We start from the raw sequence: 18371 nt of genomic DNA, 5'->3' as shown, positions 1-18371 counted from the left end.
CATTGTGAGGCCAGCGCAGGCCCGGGCATTGTTTCCTTCACTGTAAATGGGGCTGTTCATCTGGAATTGGCAGGACGTCGCATCAGTGCCAGGCTGGTGCCTGGAAGCCCTTGGCTGCTAAAAGAGCTAGGTGGTTCGAAGCGACCCAGAGGCTCCACCAGTCTTTACCTTCTGCTTCCAGATAATTATGTCCAAGAGAGTCTTAAGAGGCAGTCCTCCTGTCACCGGAGGGGGTGGGGTGGGGTTGTGCACCTGAGGTGCCCCAATGGCACCAACAAGAAGCACCATGCCCATTTCCCGCCGTTGGCACCAGGAGTGTGTACGAGAATAGAGACTTCAGTGTCTAACAGAAGATGGGAGACAACCCAGTTCTCCCAATAGAAAGGTAAACAAAGAGCGAGATATGAATCTCTCTGCACATTCACGTGCATACGTGCGTGGACCTGTATTCTCCAAATCAGTGCACACGGCCCATGTTTGTGGTTTTTGCCTCCGGTACAATGCTACGGAAAGAGGCAGGTCTGCACTGATGTTTTCAGAAACGTTGGCTAAGGAAAGGTAAGGTGTGGAGGTGTGATCAGGTCTGGGTTTGCTGCAGGTGGACTCGACAGACATGAGTTTGGGTAAAGTTCTCAAGGTGGGTGCCTTTGGGAAGAGGTACTGAAGGCGGAGCTGTGCTCTTCAGCGAGAGGTTACTGTGCGGCCTGGGGGTTGCTTGTATTTCCTACAGGACAAAGACTCTTTCTAGAAAGACCACTGCCGGTGCTGGGAGACAAGCAGGTACAGCTCTGCCAGCTGTCAGTCTCCAGCGGCAGGGAAGGGGGTGATGTCTGCAGGCGAGAGTTGGGGTACAGTCCCCAAGTTTAGGGAGATGTGGAGGTGGGAACTTCTGGGACCTTGGATTTCCAGCAAGGTTCCGTCTGCAGGAGCTGCAGAAGCAGAGACAGAGGGCTTAGGAGGGCAGTGTGGGTGCGAGATGTTCAGGGTGTAAGTGTATACGTAAGAGGTGTGTGTGTGTGTGTGTGTGTGTGTGTGTGTGTGTGTGTGTGTGTGATAGAGAGAGAGGATCAGGATGTGATAGAGATGTTCAGGTGTGTGTGTAAGAGACGTTCAGGGTGTATGAGTGAGATAAATCCTAGTGTGTAAGAGGTGTTCCGGGTATGTGTGTGTGCGTGTGATGTTCAGGGGAAGGTGCTCAGGGTAAGAGAAAGCTCTTCAGGGGAGTGTGTGTGTGTGTGTGTGTGTGTGTGTGTGTAGGAGATGCTCAGAACGTTTGTGTGTGCGCTTGTGCTTTGCTCCGGCTCCCTCCACTGACTGCCCTGTAGGTGACTACCACAAACAGCTGTCTGCAAGATCAGAGGCAAAGGGAAACCAAGTTACTATGGCTACACAGGAGAGACCGACCACCTGCGGCTTCTTCAGAGTTTGGCCCTCAAGGGGCAGCCCAGCCTGTGGAGGCTCCCTGATCACGCTGGCTGGTCGGGGACCTCAGGAAACAGCCACTGAGCTCCGGATCTGACACCTCCAAGGGCCAGGTACGGAACTCCAGCAGGTAACCAGACAAGGAAGCCTTAATGAAGTAACAGGCGGCAAGGCCATGATAGCAATGTGATAGTGACGGGTCAGTAGCTGTGACTCTGGGTACAGCTACCTGGGGCCTGGAACCAGGAGCCAGATGTGCTAAGCTGGGGTGAGGTGGTCCCACCCTACGCAGGACCAACAGGAATCAAGTGCTTGCTTACACCATACCCCGGGGCTACTGCCCTTCCCTCGGAAGGTAATTTGCCACAGTCAGAAACAAATGGGCCCAGCTGGGGGTCTGTCCCAGCCCCAAATATCAGAAGCTGGGCACTAGCCCAGGAGGACTCTGGGAGCCCGCGGCGGGGTCGGTCTAATACACTGCAGAGGCCCAGGGAGGGGCGGTGCCCTCAACAACAATTTGGGCCGAGTCCGAATCCACAGGAAGGTGGACTCAGGATGTGAAGGACATCCCCAGGTATTTGCTGAGACGAGGCGGCAGCTGCTGCTGGAGACCGCCGCTGGGGCCTCCACCATGTGGACACCTGCCCTGAGCTTCAACGCCCCGGGCCCTGTGGGAGGTGGATGTGACACCTGCCACCAAGCCTGAACATGTGCGGTAAGGTTTGGATCGGCCGGGTCTGCCCCGGGTTCCTGCCCTGCATCCCTAGGGGTTCCACGTGCGGGGTTCGCCCTCCCCTCCTCCCACCTTCGCGGTTGGGGCGGCACGGGCATGAGAGCAGCGAGCCCTGGAGGCTGTCGAGGCCCACTTCTTGCCAGCAAGGCTGCAGGGGTCTGAACCCTGGAAGTTGGGCGCTGAGCCACCTGAGGGAACCCGGAGGGCTGCTAACCACAGGTCAGCAGTTCGAAGCCACCAGTTGACACAAGAACGATGGCAGTCTTGGAAACCCATGGGGGCAATTCAACCCTGTCCTACAGAGTTGCAGAGTCGGACCGGACTCGATGGCAGGGAGTTTGTTCTGGAGGTAACGGAGCTCGGGCAGAGCGCCTTGATCAGATCCTAAACGGGACTGAACCGCGGGTGGAACAGCAGCAGCAGGAGCCCAGGACACCCCCAGGGGGTGCCCGGGGCAGCGTTTATTATTTAAAACGTAAAATAGGGAGAAACAAGCTTGTTACTAAAGGACTACCACGCTACGGCCACGCACCGCCATCACGCACCCTCCTCTCCCCTTCAACCCGGACTGAAGACATGTGGGCAGCCAGCTCCAAACCAGTCCCCACCCTGCACCCCTCTAAGCATCGGGGTGACCTGGTCCATCCTCTGCAGGGGTCAAAGCGGACCCGACAGGCTGCAGGCTCTACGCCAGCCATTGTGGGGACTTTGCGTGGCCCGCGCTTCGCTGGGTTAGAAAGAGAAACCCGCACGCCGGTAAAGTGAACAGGCCAAAATTTTATTGGAGATTTACTTGCTACCGTTATTACAAAAAATTTAAAAGTGGAATAAAAGAAACGAACAAAAGAAAAACCCGGTCCTTCGCAAGCACCGGCTGGACGGGTGCGGTGGCAGCATGTGGCGGAACGCGCATCACTGTCAGCGGGACGCTGCTTGTCACATGGACGCGACTCTCGTCCCCCCCCCCCCCCCCCCCCGCTCTGGACGCCAGGGAAGCCAGGCACCGACCTCACTTCGGTCCATCGGTGCGCTCCTGGCCGCGGCGCCTGCTTGCTGCAGCCGAGCATCCCCAATCCTCTGTGTCCACACAAGAGTGGACAGGATGGGGGGGCAGGGGGGGGGACAGTAGGCAGGGGATAGGGGGTTTACAATCTATTTACAGGGTCTGAGAGGTCATTTTCGAGGCCGGAGGATCACATGTCGGCAGCCTCCATTGTAGATTCTCTGGGTATTGCTATTGGCGTCACCCACCACTTTCCACATTCGGGGGTCTTAGACACACACATACCTTAACCTTTCATGAACAATCTAAAAACATGACGATTATTTGGAAATCATGTGATTCCAGAAAAACAATCAGTGGTTGGAAAAACAAACAAACAGGAAAAAAGGACTTGTTTGGATGTCGTCCACATGGCCGTCGAGGTACTAAGCGGGAACCTGAATTTCTCTTCGGCAGACGTGACAAACTGGTAAAGGGAGGAACGTCGGACCCGGTTGACATAGAGCCATCGAGGGGCTGGGTGGCCTGGGTTCTGTCCACCAAGGTCGGATGCCCAGACAGAAGTGTTTCCAATCCAATGGGGCTCGGGTGGGAGTGCTTCAGACGGACGGCACGGTGGGGGCAGGGGCAGGAAGTGGCACCCACTCTGCTCTCGGTGGTCACTCCCCACTTTCAAGGGAGGGCAGAGCCAGGGAAGTGTGGCGGGGGCACTCTGACCCCCCAAAGCCAGCGGGTCCCGAGCCTCGCATGGTTTGGGGAGGGCACAGGGCCCAGCCTTTCTGGGAAGCTGTCGCTGAGAGTACAAATCGTAATGCTCCAAAGGTAACTACAGGCGTGCTGGAGATCATTCTAAGCTCAACCATGGCGCGGAACGTCAGGGGTAAAATGCAACAAACATTTAGACATTTGATTCAGAGTTCGGTTAACAAACTGGCTGCCGCTCACAGTCCAAACGCCACCGGCGGACAAATGACCCATGCAGGTGGGGCAAGCAGGCGACACACACAGGGCGACAGCTGACTCTCTTCAAATAGGGACGTCCAGGCAGCAGCCAGGCCTGGCCGCTCCTTGTCCCCGCTGTGAAGTGTCTTTTTCCTGGATGTGAGGTAAGGTGTGGTACCAAGTGCGGTGTGTGCCTGTGCTCCGTGGTGAGAACAGGGAGGGGGGACCCCACAAAAGGCTGCTGGGGTTGGACTGCGCAGAGAGGGGCAAGTCACCATCACCGGGACAGACTGGGAGATGGTCGGTCAAGATGCGCGGGACGCTTCCAGAGCACGGCCCTGGCTCACCTTACATCTCGCCCCACCGCAGTCACGGAGCACAAGGACGCGAAGCAAGGCCACAGAGGGGACTCTGTTTGTTTTGTGCCTAATTCACAATGCGAACCACTCCAAGCTACACTCGGAGGATAAAACAAAACCGAACACGTCCCGAATCAGCAGCACAGAAAGCATCGTCCACGCCCATCTGGCCGTCCACTCCCGATCTCGCCCCCTGCTAACCAGGGGACCGGGAACGCCAGCGTTGCAGCGTCGCCGACCCAAGGCCCCTGTCTCCATCCCTAAATAAGCCGCCACCAAAGGACCCCAAATGTTGGCTGCCGACAGACATTTGAACGGTGGCAGGGAGGGCGCCTGCACAGAGGTGTGCTTTCCTGCAGCGGCGCGGCGGGCAGTGCCCAGGGGCAATGCCACCCTCACCCTCACGGCCAGAGCCCGTCCCGTCTCAGTCACCCTGCCGGATAAGAGCCCCCGCGCCCAACCTGCTAATTGCACACGTTCACCTTGGCGGCGACAGCGTTCATGAAGCTCTTGGTTTTTGACTTGCCGTATCTTACACTTTGTTCTTACAGAAAAAACAAAATACAAACACACCAACAAAACTCAAATATGAGGTTCCAAATATCTGTGGGGGGAAAAATCCCAATCATCTCATTTCCGCCAGACCCCTGCTTTGTAGAAATCTCGTTCCCAAATCAGAAGAAACCATGAATCCATTGACATTCGTGTCCTCAGAAACCAGAACTCCTCCAACCGTGCAGAGGATTCAAATTTAAGACGGGAGTCGACAGACAGGTAGAGTGGAGGGGAAGCTCCGGAGCCACTGGGGCGGGGGCAGGGACAAGCAAGCAGCACAGTATGGGCCTGAACCCAAAACACGGAGGCGGCGTGGCATGAAACTTCAGGTGGGAGCCAGGTGCCGGAAAATGTTAGACACCTTTGCTCAGCTCTCTGCAACTTCAAGCATAATTAACAGGGCAAATTGCAGCAAACCTTTACTGATTAGCTAAAGATCAGTGGGCGTGCAGGAGCGACCCACAGCTGTCCAACAGGGCAAATTAAGAGGTATTATAGTTACAGTGCAAAAAACCTTCTTCAAGCACAACACGCAGACATAGCACCCGCCGGGACACGCATGCACAGAAAAGAACTGAGGTATTCAGTGAAGAGTGCCTGGAAGGAGTCGAACTGGAGAGACGGCAACTGCCGAACAACACACATCTCTTTCCTTTTCCACAGATGGACACAGCGACGCAGATGAATGACCGACAACTCGGGCGCATCAGCAGGGCAGCGGCGTGTGCCAGCGGGAAGCCGGGCAGGTGAGGCACTCCTGTGGCACTGAGGAGGGCGGGGTGGGGTGCGGGGGGATTCAGGTAAAGGTGCTCGGCTTGGCTTCACTGAGCCACCAGCCAGTACGACGATCTGCAGCATCTTCTAGGGGTGGCAGGGGCTCGGGCGGGTGTGGCCAGAGCAGGTCTGCGTGGCAGAAGGATCTGCGGGGGCGTCTATTTCCAGGAGCGCAACGACCCGGCAGGAGTCGTTCAGTGTTTGGGAAAATAGGGTCTTTAAACCAAAGATTGTGTTTATTATGGGTAAAAAAAAAAAAAAGAAAAGAAAACATGGACTATGGAGTCTGCGGTTTCAAACACCTTTAGCCCACGTAGGGCAGCCGGCCCCTTTCTAAGCGGGATGACAGCCGCACCAGTGAGCCCTCCGCAGCTGCCCAGGCATAAAATGGCCGGATGTAAAACCGTTTGTTCCAGAAGGACCGGAGAGGGAAGGTCAGCCACGAGTGTTTTAATTTAAGGCAAGAACCTCCCCTCCCCGCAAAATTCAAGACTACAAAAACATGATTCACCACCACACCCAGCCAGTGGCCACTAAAAAGCTGTCCCTAGCCACCAACAGGAACGGGGACCTGCGTCTTAGACCCTGAAACTCAAGAAAGAAAACTGGCCTAAGGGCGGGCGGGCTCCCACCAGACTAACGGTGCCGGTCTAGTCCGAGGAGCGACCACTGGGATGGGGGTGGCTGCACAAGCCACCTGGGCAAGGCCCAGAAACCCAGGGGCTGTTCCAGTCGGCCTTCCAAAACACCCAGCACAGAGGACCAGAGCAAACCACGTGAGGGTAGAAATGAACTGGACAAGAAAACGCCTGGCTATAGGACTGTCCACGTGCTAAACCTCAGCATTAAAGCACTCTTGTGATTTAGAGAAAGCGGAATTGAGGAGAGAACACAAGATTGTGTCTGCGCAAAACCTAAAACTAGTTAGTTCCAAAACTTTTATACATATGTTCAAGGTTTTATTCTGCTATCCTGTTATCAATCAAACTTTCCAACTCTATCTTCAATTCATTCTGTTTGATGTCGACTGTAAAAACCATCCTTGCATTAAACAACCTCCCCTTCTCCTTTTCCGGGTTTGTTTTGTGTTCCCATTCAAAAGGGGGGTTCAGCTGTTGGGGCCCTGAGGTTGATGCGCTTTGAGGCTGCGGAGGGCTCTTCTTGCCGCAGCAGATTTGGCGATCCTGTAGCTCCGGCCGACGCCTTTGAACTTCCCCTTCCCCACGACCTCCACGGTGACTCGGACCTTCCCCTCGTACGTCCTCTCAGCCGGGCTGCAAAGAGTCCACACAGCTTAAGCCCGGGCAGTGGAAGCGGTCATCACCGCCGCAATGGGAGCAGTCAGAGTTGACCAGGTGCCCTGTGACTGGACACCCTCCTCCCAAGGCCAGCGCTCCCATTTCTCCTGCCCCTCCTCGCTTCCACTTGGCAGAAACAGGGGGAAGGACCACTTGTGTTGGGGCTTTCCATGCCGCCTGTGGCTCTGAGTCCCCCACCCCTAGCTGCCCACCTGGATTCTGTAGCTATCTGTCCCACCTCACCCCTCTGCTTACCTAAATTTGGCCGTTTCCGGCTCCATTTCGAGCAATTCTCGCACAGGAGAACGGGGCACATTTGCGGAGAATTTTTCTGTAAATCAAAATGCAAGGAGAGAGTGGGTCAGAGGCTCAGGCAGAAGTTAACTCAGCTTCTCGAGTCTGTGGACGGGCCGGTACCTATCAGTGGCCGCATCATGGGGTAGTACACTTGCCACACCGTCTCCAGCGACATGCCACTATCCATATAGATGGCACCAGCGAGCGACTCAAAAATGTCCCCCATGGCCTTGGGGACTTCAATGTCCTCTTCCTTCTCTTCATCCTCCTCAGATCTCCTGAGCTAATATGGAGAGAAAAGGGAGTGGTGAGCAGAAAGCCCCCAAGAAGGCGTCTTTCTCCCCTTGGGGACTGTAATTCTCCCCGCCACAATGGCCATGGTCCTGCCGGCCGGGGATGCCCAGGCACTGTGTCAGACTCTTCACATGTTTTAGATTATAGAAAGGGCAGGTTTCCCCCCAGATCTTCTCATGGCTGGGGAAGAAAAAACATTGAGAGAGAGAAAAGGTAGCCAGAGAAAAGATTCTTTCTAGACACCAACGAAACAAACTTCACCACAAACGGACGTTGTCAACAAATGTTTCAAAAGCCAACCAGGAAACATTCCCCTTGTGATCACGGGTGTGCGGCCCCCCTGCCTTGAAGAAAGGGCTCCAACCGCTCAGAGAAGTGGGCGTGGAGGTGTGTCTTGGCCACTAAGAACCCTTGTGCACGGTGGGGACGTTGCTAGGCTGTGGTGCCAGGCTGCTGCACACGACTTCCTGCACCCAGAACCAGCTCCGCACTCAGAAGCAAGAGCTGCTTCGACGTGAAGGCAATGAGGGAGTGGCGGGCGGGGTCACTGAGAGCAGGAGTCACACGTGTTCACTCTAAGCGAGGGGCTGACACGCTAAGGGGTGCAAATGCATAAGGCCGATGCATGTGACCCAGAGGCAGCCATTCTAGCTCTGGGAGCATGACTGAGGGGTGAGTGGGCCAACGGGCTGCTTATCATCTGCCTGCACAGCAGGGGAGCCTGGCTGCTAAGAGACCCACCACCACCCAGCTTCCACTTCCTACAAGCGGGAGAAGGAACAGGAGGAGCGGACCCACCAAAACCTCCGCACCCTGCAGGCCTCCCAAGAGAACCTGGGCCAAGTCCAAGCTGACAGGAGTTCTAGAAAAGCCCGGGGCAAGGGGCCAGAGGTGCATCTCCAAGAGATGATCTCCTTCCTGCTCTCCCTGCAGACCCAGCTCCAGCCCAGCAACTCCAGCCCGGGGGGCGAAGTCCAGAGCCCACCTCGGCCTCCTGGTGTCATGTCAGCACACACTCAGGACGGTCTCTAAGGCTGCGTTTCTGATTAAGACTGGGGCACCTCATTTTCTCAGGGAAATGTGGAGGAAACCCATTACTCTTTGACACTTAAACAATCACACACACACACACACACACACACACACACACACACACACACACTCAGATGGAAAGACAAGAGACAGCCAGAGGGAGGTCCAAGTGGAAGAAGAAACCATTAAAGCAGCTCCCAGGGTTGGAGTAAACTCCTGGACGCTTTAAAATCCGGTAAGGAACCTGGAGGAGGAAGGAGAGGGTTCTCCTGGGGACACAGGTATGTGGACAAAAGCTAGTGAAGGGTCAATGGAGATGGGAAAGATCTAAGCAATATCCTTTCCTACCAACAATGCAAAACAGTTCCTGAAAACATTAGAATTAGCTCCATCACTCAAGAACCTTTGGCTGAACTTCACAGCAAAAGTCTCCCAAATTCCAACAGCTAAAAATTCCCAGTTTGGTTTTCTAACGAGATGGTCCCATTCTGAGCAGGCGCAGACAGAGCGCTATGCTGCTTCCCTGTCCACTGAACAACAGAGGCAGACAGAGGGCCCGCCCTGCGCCCTGTCCCCACGGGATGCCCCACGTCCGCGCGGGCACCGACCTCGGAGTCCATGCCCTGCATCTCGTCCTTCTCCAGCTGGAACTGCACGAAGTCGTCGATGATGTGGAAGAGCTCGGGCGACACGGCCTTGAAGTACTTGTGGTAGTCGTACTTCACAGCCAGCGAGGCGAAGATGGTGTTGTTGACCAGGGCGGAGCGCAGGTCGGTCAGGACCCCCGGGGAGTGCTGCCGCGGGTCCTCGTAAAGGTGCTTGGTTATGAGGTAGTCCAGAATCGCATCTCCCAGGAATTCCAGGCGCTGGTAACAATCTGAGAGAGGCCCACAGGGCGTGAGCACCTGCCCACCCAGGCTCCTTTCCTACCCAACATAAGGGACGGGGGCCTCAAACCCATGCAAATAACCAATCAGCTGCCAAAAGCCTGCCTTAAGGCCCAGACGATGAGAAGCCATGCACTGATAGAACTGACAGAGCCTCAGCAGGTGATGGGGACTGACTGAGCAAGCACATTTCTTATGGACAGTTGGGGTTGAAAAACCTGTCCAGGGATCAAGAGGCCGGTGCTTGTCAAGGAAAACCCCTCCCGGCTGAGCGCACTCTCACCGACTCCCCCTTGCCCGGCCTGCATGGTCCCACCACACCTGTTGCCACAGTTCAAAACCACCCCCCCCCCCGCCCTCAGGGCTGCCACACCGTTCCTTGCAGCTCCCTGAAGACCCCCCTTCTCAACCCGAGGACGTCAGCGCAGACCTGAATGACCATCCGAATGGGACCCTCTCTATCAGGCTGTGCCGGCTCACAGAGATTAGAGAGAATCCGTTCCGGGAGGAGACTGAGGGAGCAAGAGCCAGGGTAGGGGCGGGGAGCACGCTAGAAGCAGGCCGGCCTCTGATGCAGACAGTGTCTTAGAGAATCACAGGTCTCCTTCCCTCTGCAGGAAGAACACTCTTGCCGCCTACCTGCGTCTGCCCAGCACACAGGCAGAGAACCGTTTGGTTTGGCTTTCCAGCCACTAAGCAGTACCGCCACTGCTACAGTGGGATATGCTGTACCCCTCCCCTCAGACAGAGCCGTCCCAGGAAGGAAGCCCATGGAGCCGGAGACGGCAAAAGCAAGAGGTCAGAGCAGGAGCAGTGCCCCACCCACCCACCCCCGGACCCTTGCCCTAAATGGGAGCGGAAATGCAGCCAGCAGGAAAGCCAGACCTCGTAAAGCCAGTGACCAGGCACGCGACAGACACAGGGACACAGGAGAGGGGGTGCCCACTGCCCAGGCCACCCCAGCAGGCCCCAGGGTCACAAGATATCAGATGGCTCGGCTCCCCTGGAGGACGAGAAGATGGAGGATCTCTCCTTTCTCTGTGGCTCCCCACTGCCCCTCCCACTGGCCTCCTTACCAGTGATGGTGTTGTAGTGGTAGGAGGCGTGCGTGAACGCCTGGAGCAGGTACGCCTTGTTCTTGAAACGGTAGTTGATTTTCTTTTCAAAGTTTTCAAATCCCGAGATCAGGTGGTTCAGAGTCTTGTCAGCGTCTGGGTGGTCAAACATACATCTGGGGGGGATCTTCAGGCAGCCATACTCCAGGTCTCGTAGGCCGGAGGTGGGGGGCCGGGCCGCTGAGGCCACCCGGGAGCCCAGCGGGAGCACCTTCAGGCCCAGGGAGCAGAGGAAGAGCTGGGCGGCCCGCTCCCCGCAGCTGGTCAGGTAGCAGCCCAGCAGGGCCTCCACGCAGTCGGCGATGCTCTTGTCGGCGATGCACTGCTCCGTGTGCAGGTCGTAGGAGATGGACTGCTTGCCTGTGTCTGCGCCGCAGCTCTCCTCCGACGGGTTCCAGAAGCCCACCACGAAGTCGGCCTCCTCCACAGCCTTGCTGGGGTCCAGGTAGCACATGGCGTCCCACGCGCTGTAGTCGAGGTCATCGAGGTCAGGCGCAAAGGGCAGGCCGCCCAGCGGGGTCTTCTTGGGCACCTCCCACTCGTAGGCCGGGTCAGCAGCCGAGAAGGGCTGGAGGGAGATCTTCTTCACGAAGGCGCCCGAGCCCATGAGCATGTTGTCGATGAACTTGATGTGCTCCTGGTCGTACTCCAAGAGCTCGTCCTCGTCCTCAGCCTCCTCCTTGGGCGCCCTCCACAGCAGGGCCTCCTCCCCATCCTCGTCCTCCTCGCCCTCAGCCTCCTCGCCCAGTTTGCCGTTGGCCAGCATGCAGCCCTTTGTCTGCAACAGGGTGGGGGCAGGAGGGCGGTCAGAACCGCTGCTGTTAAAGGGCTGGAAACCCAGTCAAAGCCAGGGTTATGGGCAATTTCAGATGACAGCCACAAATACCGAAAGGCAACCTTCAAATCGGGGCCATTTGTTTCCAATTAACATAAATAAGTTATTTAATCACATAAACAAACTAGAACGTGTTCTCTGGACGCCCGTTCTCAAAGCTACACAACGACCTCCCCTCTCTGTCCACCTTGAGGCCTGAGAGCAAAGGTTCTGTTGGCGGACAGAAGCTGAGATGCCCACGACGGATGCCAGGCACGGGGTCCACGTCCAAAGGCCCATGACAGGGGGTCTGCAAGCTTACAGGCAAAGCTAGATGTGCAGTGGGGCCTCTGACTTGGGGAGAGACTTTCAAGGGAGTCAAATGGAATTCCAGATGTGGGAAAGCATGATCTTGGTTTGGAAAAAAAAGTACAATACGAGAACCGATAAAATTATGTTAAAAAACCTCTACAGCATTCAAAATACACCCTGAGCTTATGCAGTGAAGCTTTGTTCCCGTCCCTCTTAAATCAGAGGGCTCTTGCTACACTGCAACACCAAATGGCTTGCCTGAGACCACTAAGACGAAGCTATGAACTGACGCGTCCCCTCCCCTCGGCCCGCACTCCAGTGACGGGGGTGTCAGACTACAGGGGGGCTGATGAAAACAGGAGAAGAGGCCAACGTGAATCACAACTGCCCGATTTCTGTCAGGAGATCTTTGCTTAATTCCAATTCCTTGGGCAAAAGCTTATTTGTGAATGACAGCCTTAACAAGAGCCAGGACTGGGCACCGTGCGATGTTTCTGCAGTGCTGGAAAATGCCAATTTCTGTTGTGTTACAGGATAGGAGAAGAACAAAATTAAACCCCAAAAGTTTCAATTGGGGGAGGAACAAGGGAGAAGGGGAGGCGTGGCCTCTGAGTGCGCCGCTCTGCACAGTGTTTGGAGGAAGCATCGGGCCGCACAGCAGCCTCGAGCCAGCCCACGGCCCACACTACAGATATATTCTTTTTAACCTGTAACTTTCAAAATGTTCCTAAAACTGTTTGAGCCCAAACAAGAGCACCAAAGAGGGGCTGTCCCAGGGACCCCTCGATGAGCACGCCCCCAGCTTCTAGCAGGGCACCTCCTGCCAGTGTCTGATCACCCCGCTAGAGATTATGCCAGCACACACAACCCAGCATTCAGAGCTCAGCCAGCACAGCATCCCCACTAAGAGCCCTCTCCCGGCCAAGGCACCTCGAGGTGTTTTCACCACTGAAAGGTCAAACGGCAATTGAATACACACACACACACACACACACACGTAGACTAAAGGAACAAACGACTGTGTGTGTGTGTGCGTGCCCGCGCGCGTGAGGTCTCTGCCGCCTTGGTGAACATTACCACAAGCGAGGGCTGGCAGAGTGGAGCGAGCGAGCGAGCGAGCGAGCAGTGAGGATGGCTTGCTCTCCAACAAGCTGTAGGATCGGCTGCGGCTGCAGGGCTCTGCAGTCATTGAGGGTGCTTTTCAGCTCTTACGGAACAAAATGAAACACAAGGGTGACGCTCACGCCCTTTCTTCTGACCCGCTGCCTCGGCCACCACCAGAGCTGCTAGGGAATCGTAGGAGGCGTGAAGGCAGGAGCGAGGCGGAGGGCAGGAATGCAGCAAGTCCAGACGCTCCGCGTTCCTCCCACGGCACCCCACCGCACAGGTCAGGCTCTGGCTGTGGGCACTTACCCATGTCAAAATGCACACACACACACACACACACACACACACCGCCCCACAAGGCCTCTTGTGTTAAAAATGCAAGGTCCACCATGGTGGGTCCCAGCAAATGGTGCCACACTGCGACGACGCCCCCCTCCCGCACCCAAACACAGTCATTCTTACTGGCTGTTGTGTGAATAAAAACGTCAGGGGGCTGGAAGTGTTTCCTTCTCCCTTTCCGTAATGCACAGAGGGGTGCTCAGCATGTGAGTAACGGACTCACCACCGCAGCTACCTGTGCTGACTCAGGTGTAAATGTGACTGAAAGACTGGGTTGAGAGCAGAGCTGTGTGTAATCCACGGATGGCTTGCATACAAAGTGGTGTTCACACAACGTCCAGATCCCTCTGCAGCCTCATTCAGACAGACAGCTGGAGGTGAAACTGGTGCGTGGCTATCAAAGGGGAGCCGGTGTCAATGATCTAAATGACAAAGGGCCAACGGGCCACATCACAGGAAAATAGCTGGGTTGCCCCTTAAACAAGTGGACACAAATGTCACGGCGAAGATACAGTAGCCACAAAGTGACAACAGTATTATGAAGAATATTTACAAGGCAGGAGAATTGTTCGAAAAGCTCTCAAAATCGATATTTTTTTCACTTAAGCCTGATGCATTTGTAAGTTTCCTGCACCCCGACTAAGTCCTCTCTCCAGGCCTGTCCTGGAGAGCTGGATCTCTGTAACATGCTGGATACTACCTGAGTGACACACAGGCCAGAGGAGCCGCCAAACAACGGGATGCAGGCCTGACGCAGGGCGGGCCACTGCAAACAAGCGTGCAGCGGGCACCCTGGATGAGGAGCCGAGAAGGGAAGGCGCGACTAGAAAATGTTACCAGGAGACGGCATTATCATCATTGGCCTGAGGCAGAAATGAGGGAACAACGTGCCAGTTTATCACGAACGCAGAATAAATTTGCAGGAAATGAGACTGCCCAGAGGGGAGCTTTCACAGCCCAGCTCGGCGGCCCTCCGCCATGGCCACTGCTCCGAGGGCTCCCAGGTGCCCCCTGGTGGCCTGCCAGACAAGACCAAGCAAAGCAGAGGCTGCAGCTGATGCTTGGGAGTCTTCCTAAATCCAGGGCAGGATGTAAATGATTTCCAGAAAACAGCAGCCATTCCTGGCTCCCACAGTCCTAACCAGGCAAGCCCCAGAGCTGCTCAGAGGAGGAGCCTGTACTGAAACCAGGAATCTCACCCACAGGCTGCAGGCCAGTAGGACATCCTCACTGTCACTACATGCAAGGCTGCCTTCTGTTTTGGGGCACAGAAAAGACCACAAACAACTCAACTTCCAACAAAAAGCCAGGCCCTGTCAAGGAATTCACTGGGAGTTTCCAATGCCAGGGACCTTCAAAAAGCACATGGAAAACCGGGAATGGACCTACCCTGACTCCACTCCCCACCGAAGTCATTCACAGGCTTCAAAGTGCATCGAGAGAGGCACCCATGGCTATCACTGGCTTACCATGTCCTCTTTGTCCCACTGGTCTGTGCTACTTTTGTCCTGGTTGACAACGTAGCCCGGGGGGAGCCAGTTCACGGGTGGGTCGAAGATGGAGACCACCATGCGGCTGGGCAGGCCTTTTTTCTTCCCGAGGCGATACAGGTTACAGTTGCTGACCTGCACAGAAAAAGATTTACAAGACACTGGTGCCCCAGTCAGCATCCCAGGAGCCACAGGTGACCTGGCAGCACGCCTCGGTGCATGTTGTTCACCTGAGCCTTGCACCAGACCCAGGGTCGCTGCGTGGACCCTGACCCACAGAGCTGCCCCGGAGGGGCCTCGAGGGCTGGGAATCTCCAGGAGCAGCCCACCCCCTCATCTCCCTCCAGCAGCACAGCGGGGGTCACACTGCCCTTCACCCAGCCCATCTGCCGCCTGACGAGAGCTACCCAGTTCTCCCACCCGCCAGGGCAGAGAACTCCGGGTGTCACGCAGCTTTCTGTGTGGTTGCACGAATACGTCTGACCTTACAGAGCAGACCGCACACAGCGCAGAAGGATGAGAAGAAACAACTCCCAACTAGGGAAACAAGCTGATGGCATAAGGTGCTAACTGGGATCATTAGGATCATCGGGAAAGAAGCCACAGGCCCCGTCAAGATGTCCAAATATTCTTGGTAAAAATCAAGGAAAACCTTTTTTAAAGGAAAAATTGTTAAGCTCTTTTAAAGTTTAAAACTAAACTTTAGCTCTAAAGTGAAACCTGGCGGGAGCAGGGCTAACTGAAACCATTTTCTTTTCCTAGACGCTCAGCCACAGAGGGCATTTCAACTGCAGCCTTCGCTCAGACAGTCTTTTCTTCTGAATGGCGGTTTAAGAATTTTGGGATCAGCCATTTTAAGGTGGCAATAAAGAAAAGGTAATAAAGAGTAGCCCCACAGGTCTGATGTGAACAAACTGCTCGCTCTCTCCCGCTGGCCCCTTTGCTTTCCAATGCCTAGAGCCGCAGATTGGCTGAGATCTCTGCACTGCAGTCTTGGGTCTACATGCAAACCAGGGCCCAGGCTGTCAAGCCTCACGTTTGTCTCCACACTTGGCTCCCTTCTAGATGTTTCCCAGGTAACTCAACTACTGCGTAGGGACCTGAGAGTTGCACGGTGTCAGCCAGAGTGGCACCAGCCGGAGCAGAGTGCCCTAATGTGCCCGCTCTGCCCCGGGGGCGTTCCCACAGGCGACAGGCTCGAGTGAGCTGTGCTACTTTTCCAGCCAGCCAAAGCATGGCCGGGCAGGAAGAGGAGAATGGGTAGTGAGGACCAGGGACCGAGGACACAGAGACTCCAAATTCCCCCAGGCCTGGCAGAACGGGGAGCGGGTAGCATCCTGTGAGAGAAGGAACGATGGGGTGGGGGATGGGGGTGAGTGTGGGGTAGGCCAGGGTCCGCTCTGTTGGGACCTGGCTGGGGATCTGAGGTCCGGACGGGGTGTGAGTGCGTACACCAAAGTGCTGCCCAAGAGCAGCTGAGGCTCAAAGAGCCCCTCCTGCAGGGAGCGCCTTGCAGGAGGGGCTGTGGAGTCACAGACAAGGGTGAATCCTCACTCCGCTCCCCATCATGCCCTTTCTCCCAGGTCTTCCCACCACCATCCCCGCCTGGGCCGTCTCCTTCGTCAGAGACACGGTCACCTTCCTGGAGGGGAAGGGGGGTGGTACAGACTATTTCCCATGTGCCGTCCAGCAGACCCTGGCCCCCGTACCTCTCTCACCCTCAGCCCCCCGTCGGGCTGACTTATGGGCACCCTGTGAGCCTTAGCGCTAGAGGCCGCCGCTCCTGAGCACCACCCATCTTGGTGCCGTTTCTGCATGAGCCTAGACGGCTTCAAAGGCCAAGTGCGTCTAAGCTCGGCTTGACTTTGCTTTTCCACAAAACTGCTCCGTTCACCTCCTATCACGGTCAGCAGTCCCCAGACCAAAACGCCTTCCACAGAGCACGTGGCTGACTGGCCCAGCTTCTGCATCCAGTGGCAGCCTGAGGTGTCACCGCTCACCGGCTCATGCTGGGCATCCTGCCTCTTCCCACAGGGCTTCGGAAGCGGCCTGACAATGCGCACCCGCTGTGGCCACTTGGCCCCTTCTGTCCCCACTGACCTTCCCCCGAAACCTTTGTCCCATAGCCCAGCCCAGCCCACGGGAGGCTCCGGAGAGGCCCTGGCTCAAGTGCCGGGTGCTTGCAGCGCTCTGAAGGCCTGTCGCTGCCCTTTCCCAGGCGCTCGTCAACCAGGGGCTGTGTCTCAGGCACCTTGGCCTAGCTGGACAGCAAACTCCCAAAGCAAAGCCAACCCCACCAGGACAGATGCTCCAGGAATGCCCCACCCCAAGCCCCCTTAATAACCTGGCACGGGCCTGTCTGTGTGTGTGTGTGTGTGTACACACACACACACACACACACACACACACACACACGGGTTCCCAGCCTCCACTGGGAGCTGACGCCTGGGGCTGCCACTTTAACTGGGGAGACCTCCTGGGCCCAGCTCTCCCACGTGCTGACCACAAACACCCAACACTTGAAAAGATCCACTTCTGAGCCGACTTACGTAAAATCCAAGGGGCGGGGGGCCCTTACCTTTTTGCTCCTCATGTAGGAGAGGCGGCCCTCGTGGGCGTCGGGGTATGTGCAGAACAGGTAGGTGGTGATGGCATGCTTCAGGAAGGAGTCACCCAGCATCTCCAGCCGCTCCAGGTTGAAGCCATCGCTGGCGTTGGACAGGGTCAGAGCCTGGAGAATGAGCCCAGGGTTGGGGCCGAGGGTCCTTGAGGAATACCTAGCCGCCACGGGGGGGCCCTGCTCGGAATCCGTCCTGCCCCTGCGGGCGCCGCTGGGCCCCCCGGCCCCTCCCGGGGGGCTTCCATCTGAGGTAGATTGGTTAGTGTTTCCATCCAGGTGCTTATGACCCGGGGGGGCACAGTCATCGCTGGACTTGGGCTGGTTCTCAGAACGGTCTACACTCTGAATGGGGTATGAGGTAGGTGGTTGTGCAGGGACTTCCTGCGGGCGGTCACTCGGCTGATGTCCTTGGCAAAAGTCTCTGTCAGCTAACTCGCAGCCGCCGTTGGCAAGGGGTTTGCTGTGAGAGAGACCGTTCATTGCGATGAGGTCCGTCAGGGCGTCGGTGGGGGGCTTACCCGGTGGCTCGCGGAGGGGCGCTCGGCAGCTCACAGACATGTGGTCGTGGTTCTCGGGAGGGGGGGTCCTATTAGCACCTGGACGTGCAGCATGGTCAGGGCCTACCATTGTGCTGTGCTTACAGTGAATGTCACTTTCAGCTGAAGAGTTAGAAATGGAGATGAAAGATTTGCTGTCGATGGATTTTTTCCACCCGAAGTCTAAGTTTGGGTATCTGCAAAGACACGGTGACAACTTTTCATCACAGCTTTCCTTCAGGGGTCAGGCTCAACCCAGGAGTGCGACTGAAACCACAGCGGTACTGCCCCCACACCAAGGTTGCAGCTTCAGGAGAGCCACTTCTAAACCAGAGACCAGAGCTTGAACCTCTGCCCAGTGAGGACAGTGACAACAGGGGCTACGCTCCTTCACCTGGCCACTAGAGGCCTCGGAGGCTGGGGTGGCACCTGACAACCCGGG

General features: G+C 56.3%; 1 protein-coding gene across 2 annotated transcripts in view; it reads right to left on the bottom strand.

The window, feature by feature from the left end:
* Nucleotides 1-2912: 2912 nt before the first annotated feature.
* Nucleotides 2913-18371, bottom strand: part of DICER1 (dicer 1, ribonuclease III) — a 61268-nt gene continuing 45809 nt past the window's right edge. For both annotated transcript variants that reach the window (XM_075531827.1, XM_075531826.1), the window contains exons 22-28: nt 17352-18126; nt 14753-14908; nt 10673-11489; nt 9318-9586; nt 7504-7666; nt 7342-7417; nt 2913-7062 (exon numbers count right to left, since the gene is read on the bottom strand). In XM_075531827.1, coding sequence (XP_075387942.1) covers nt 6897-7062; nt 7342-7417; nt 7504-7666; nt 9318-9586; nt 10673-11489; nt 14753-14908; nt 17352-18126 — 2422 coding nt within the window. In that variant the 3' untranslated portion in view covers nt 2913-6896. The remainder of the gene's footprint in view (nt 7063-7341; nt 7418-7503; nt 7667-9317; nt 9587-10672; nt 11490-14752; nt 14909-17351; nt 18127-18371) is intronic.

Source organism: Tenrec ecaudatus, chromosome 14, assembly GCF_050624435.1.
Source record: "Tenrec ecaudatus isolate mTenEca1 chromosome 14, mTenEca1.hap1, whole genome shotgun sequence".
In the NCBI taxonomy this organism is placed as follows: domain Eukaryota; kingdom Metazoa; phylum Chordata; class Mammalia; order Afrosoricida; family Tenrecidae; genus Tenrec; species Tenrec ecaudatus.
Note: the sequence above shows the minus strand (reverse complement) of the source record. Positions and strands in the feature narration are given on the sequence as shown.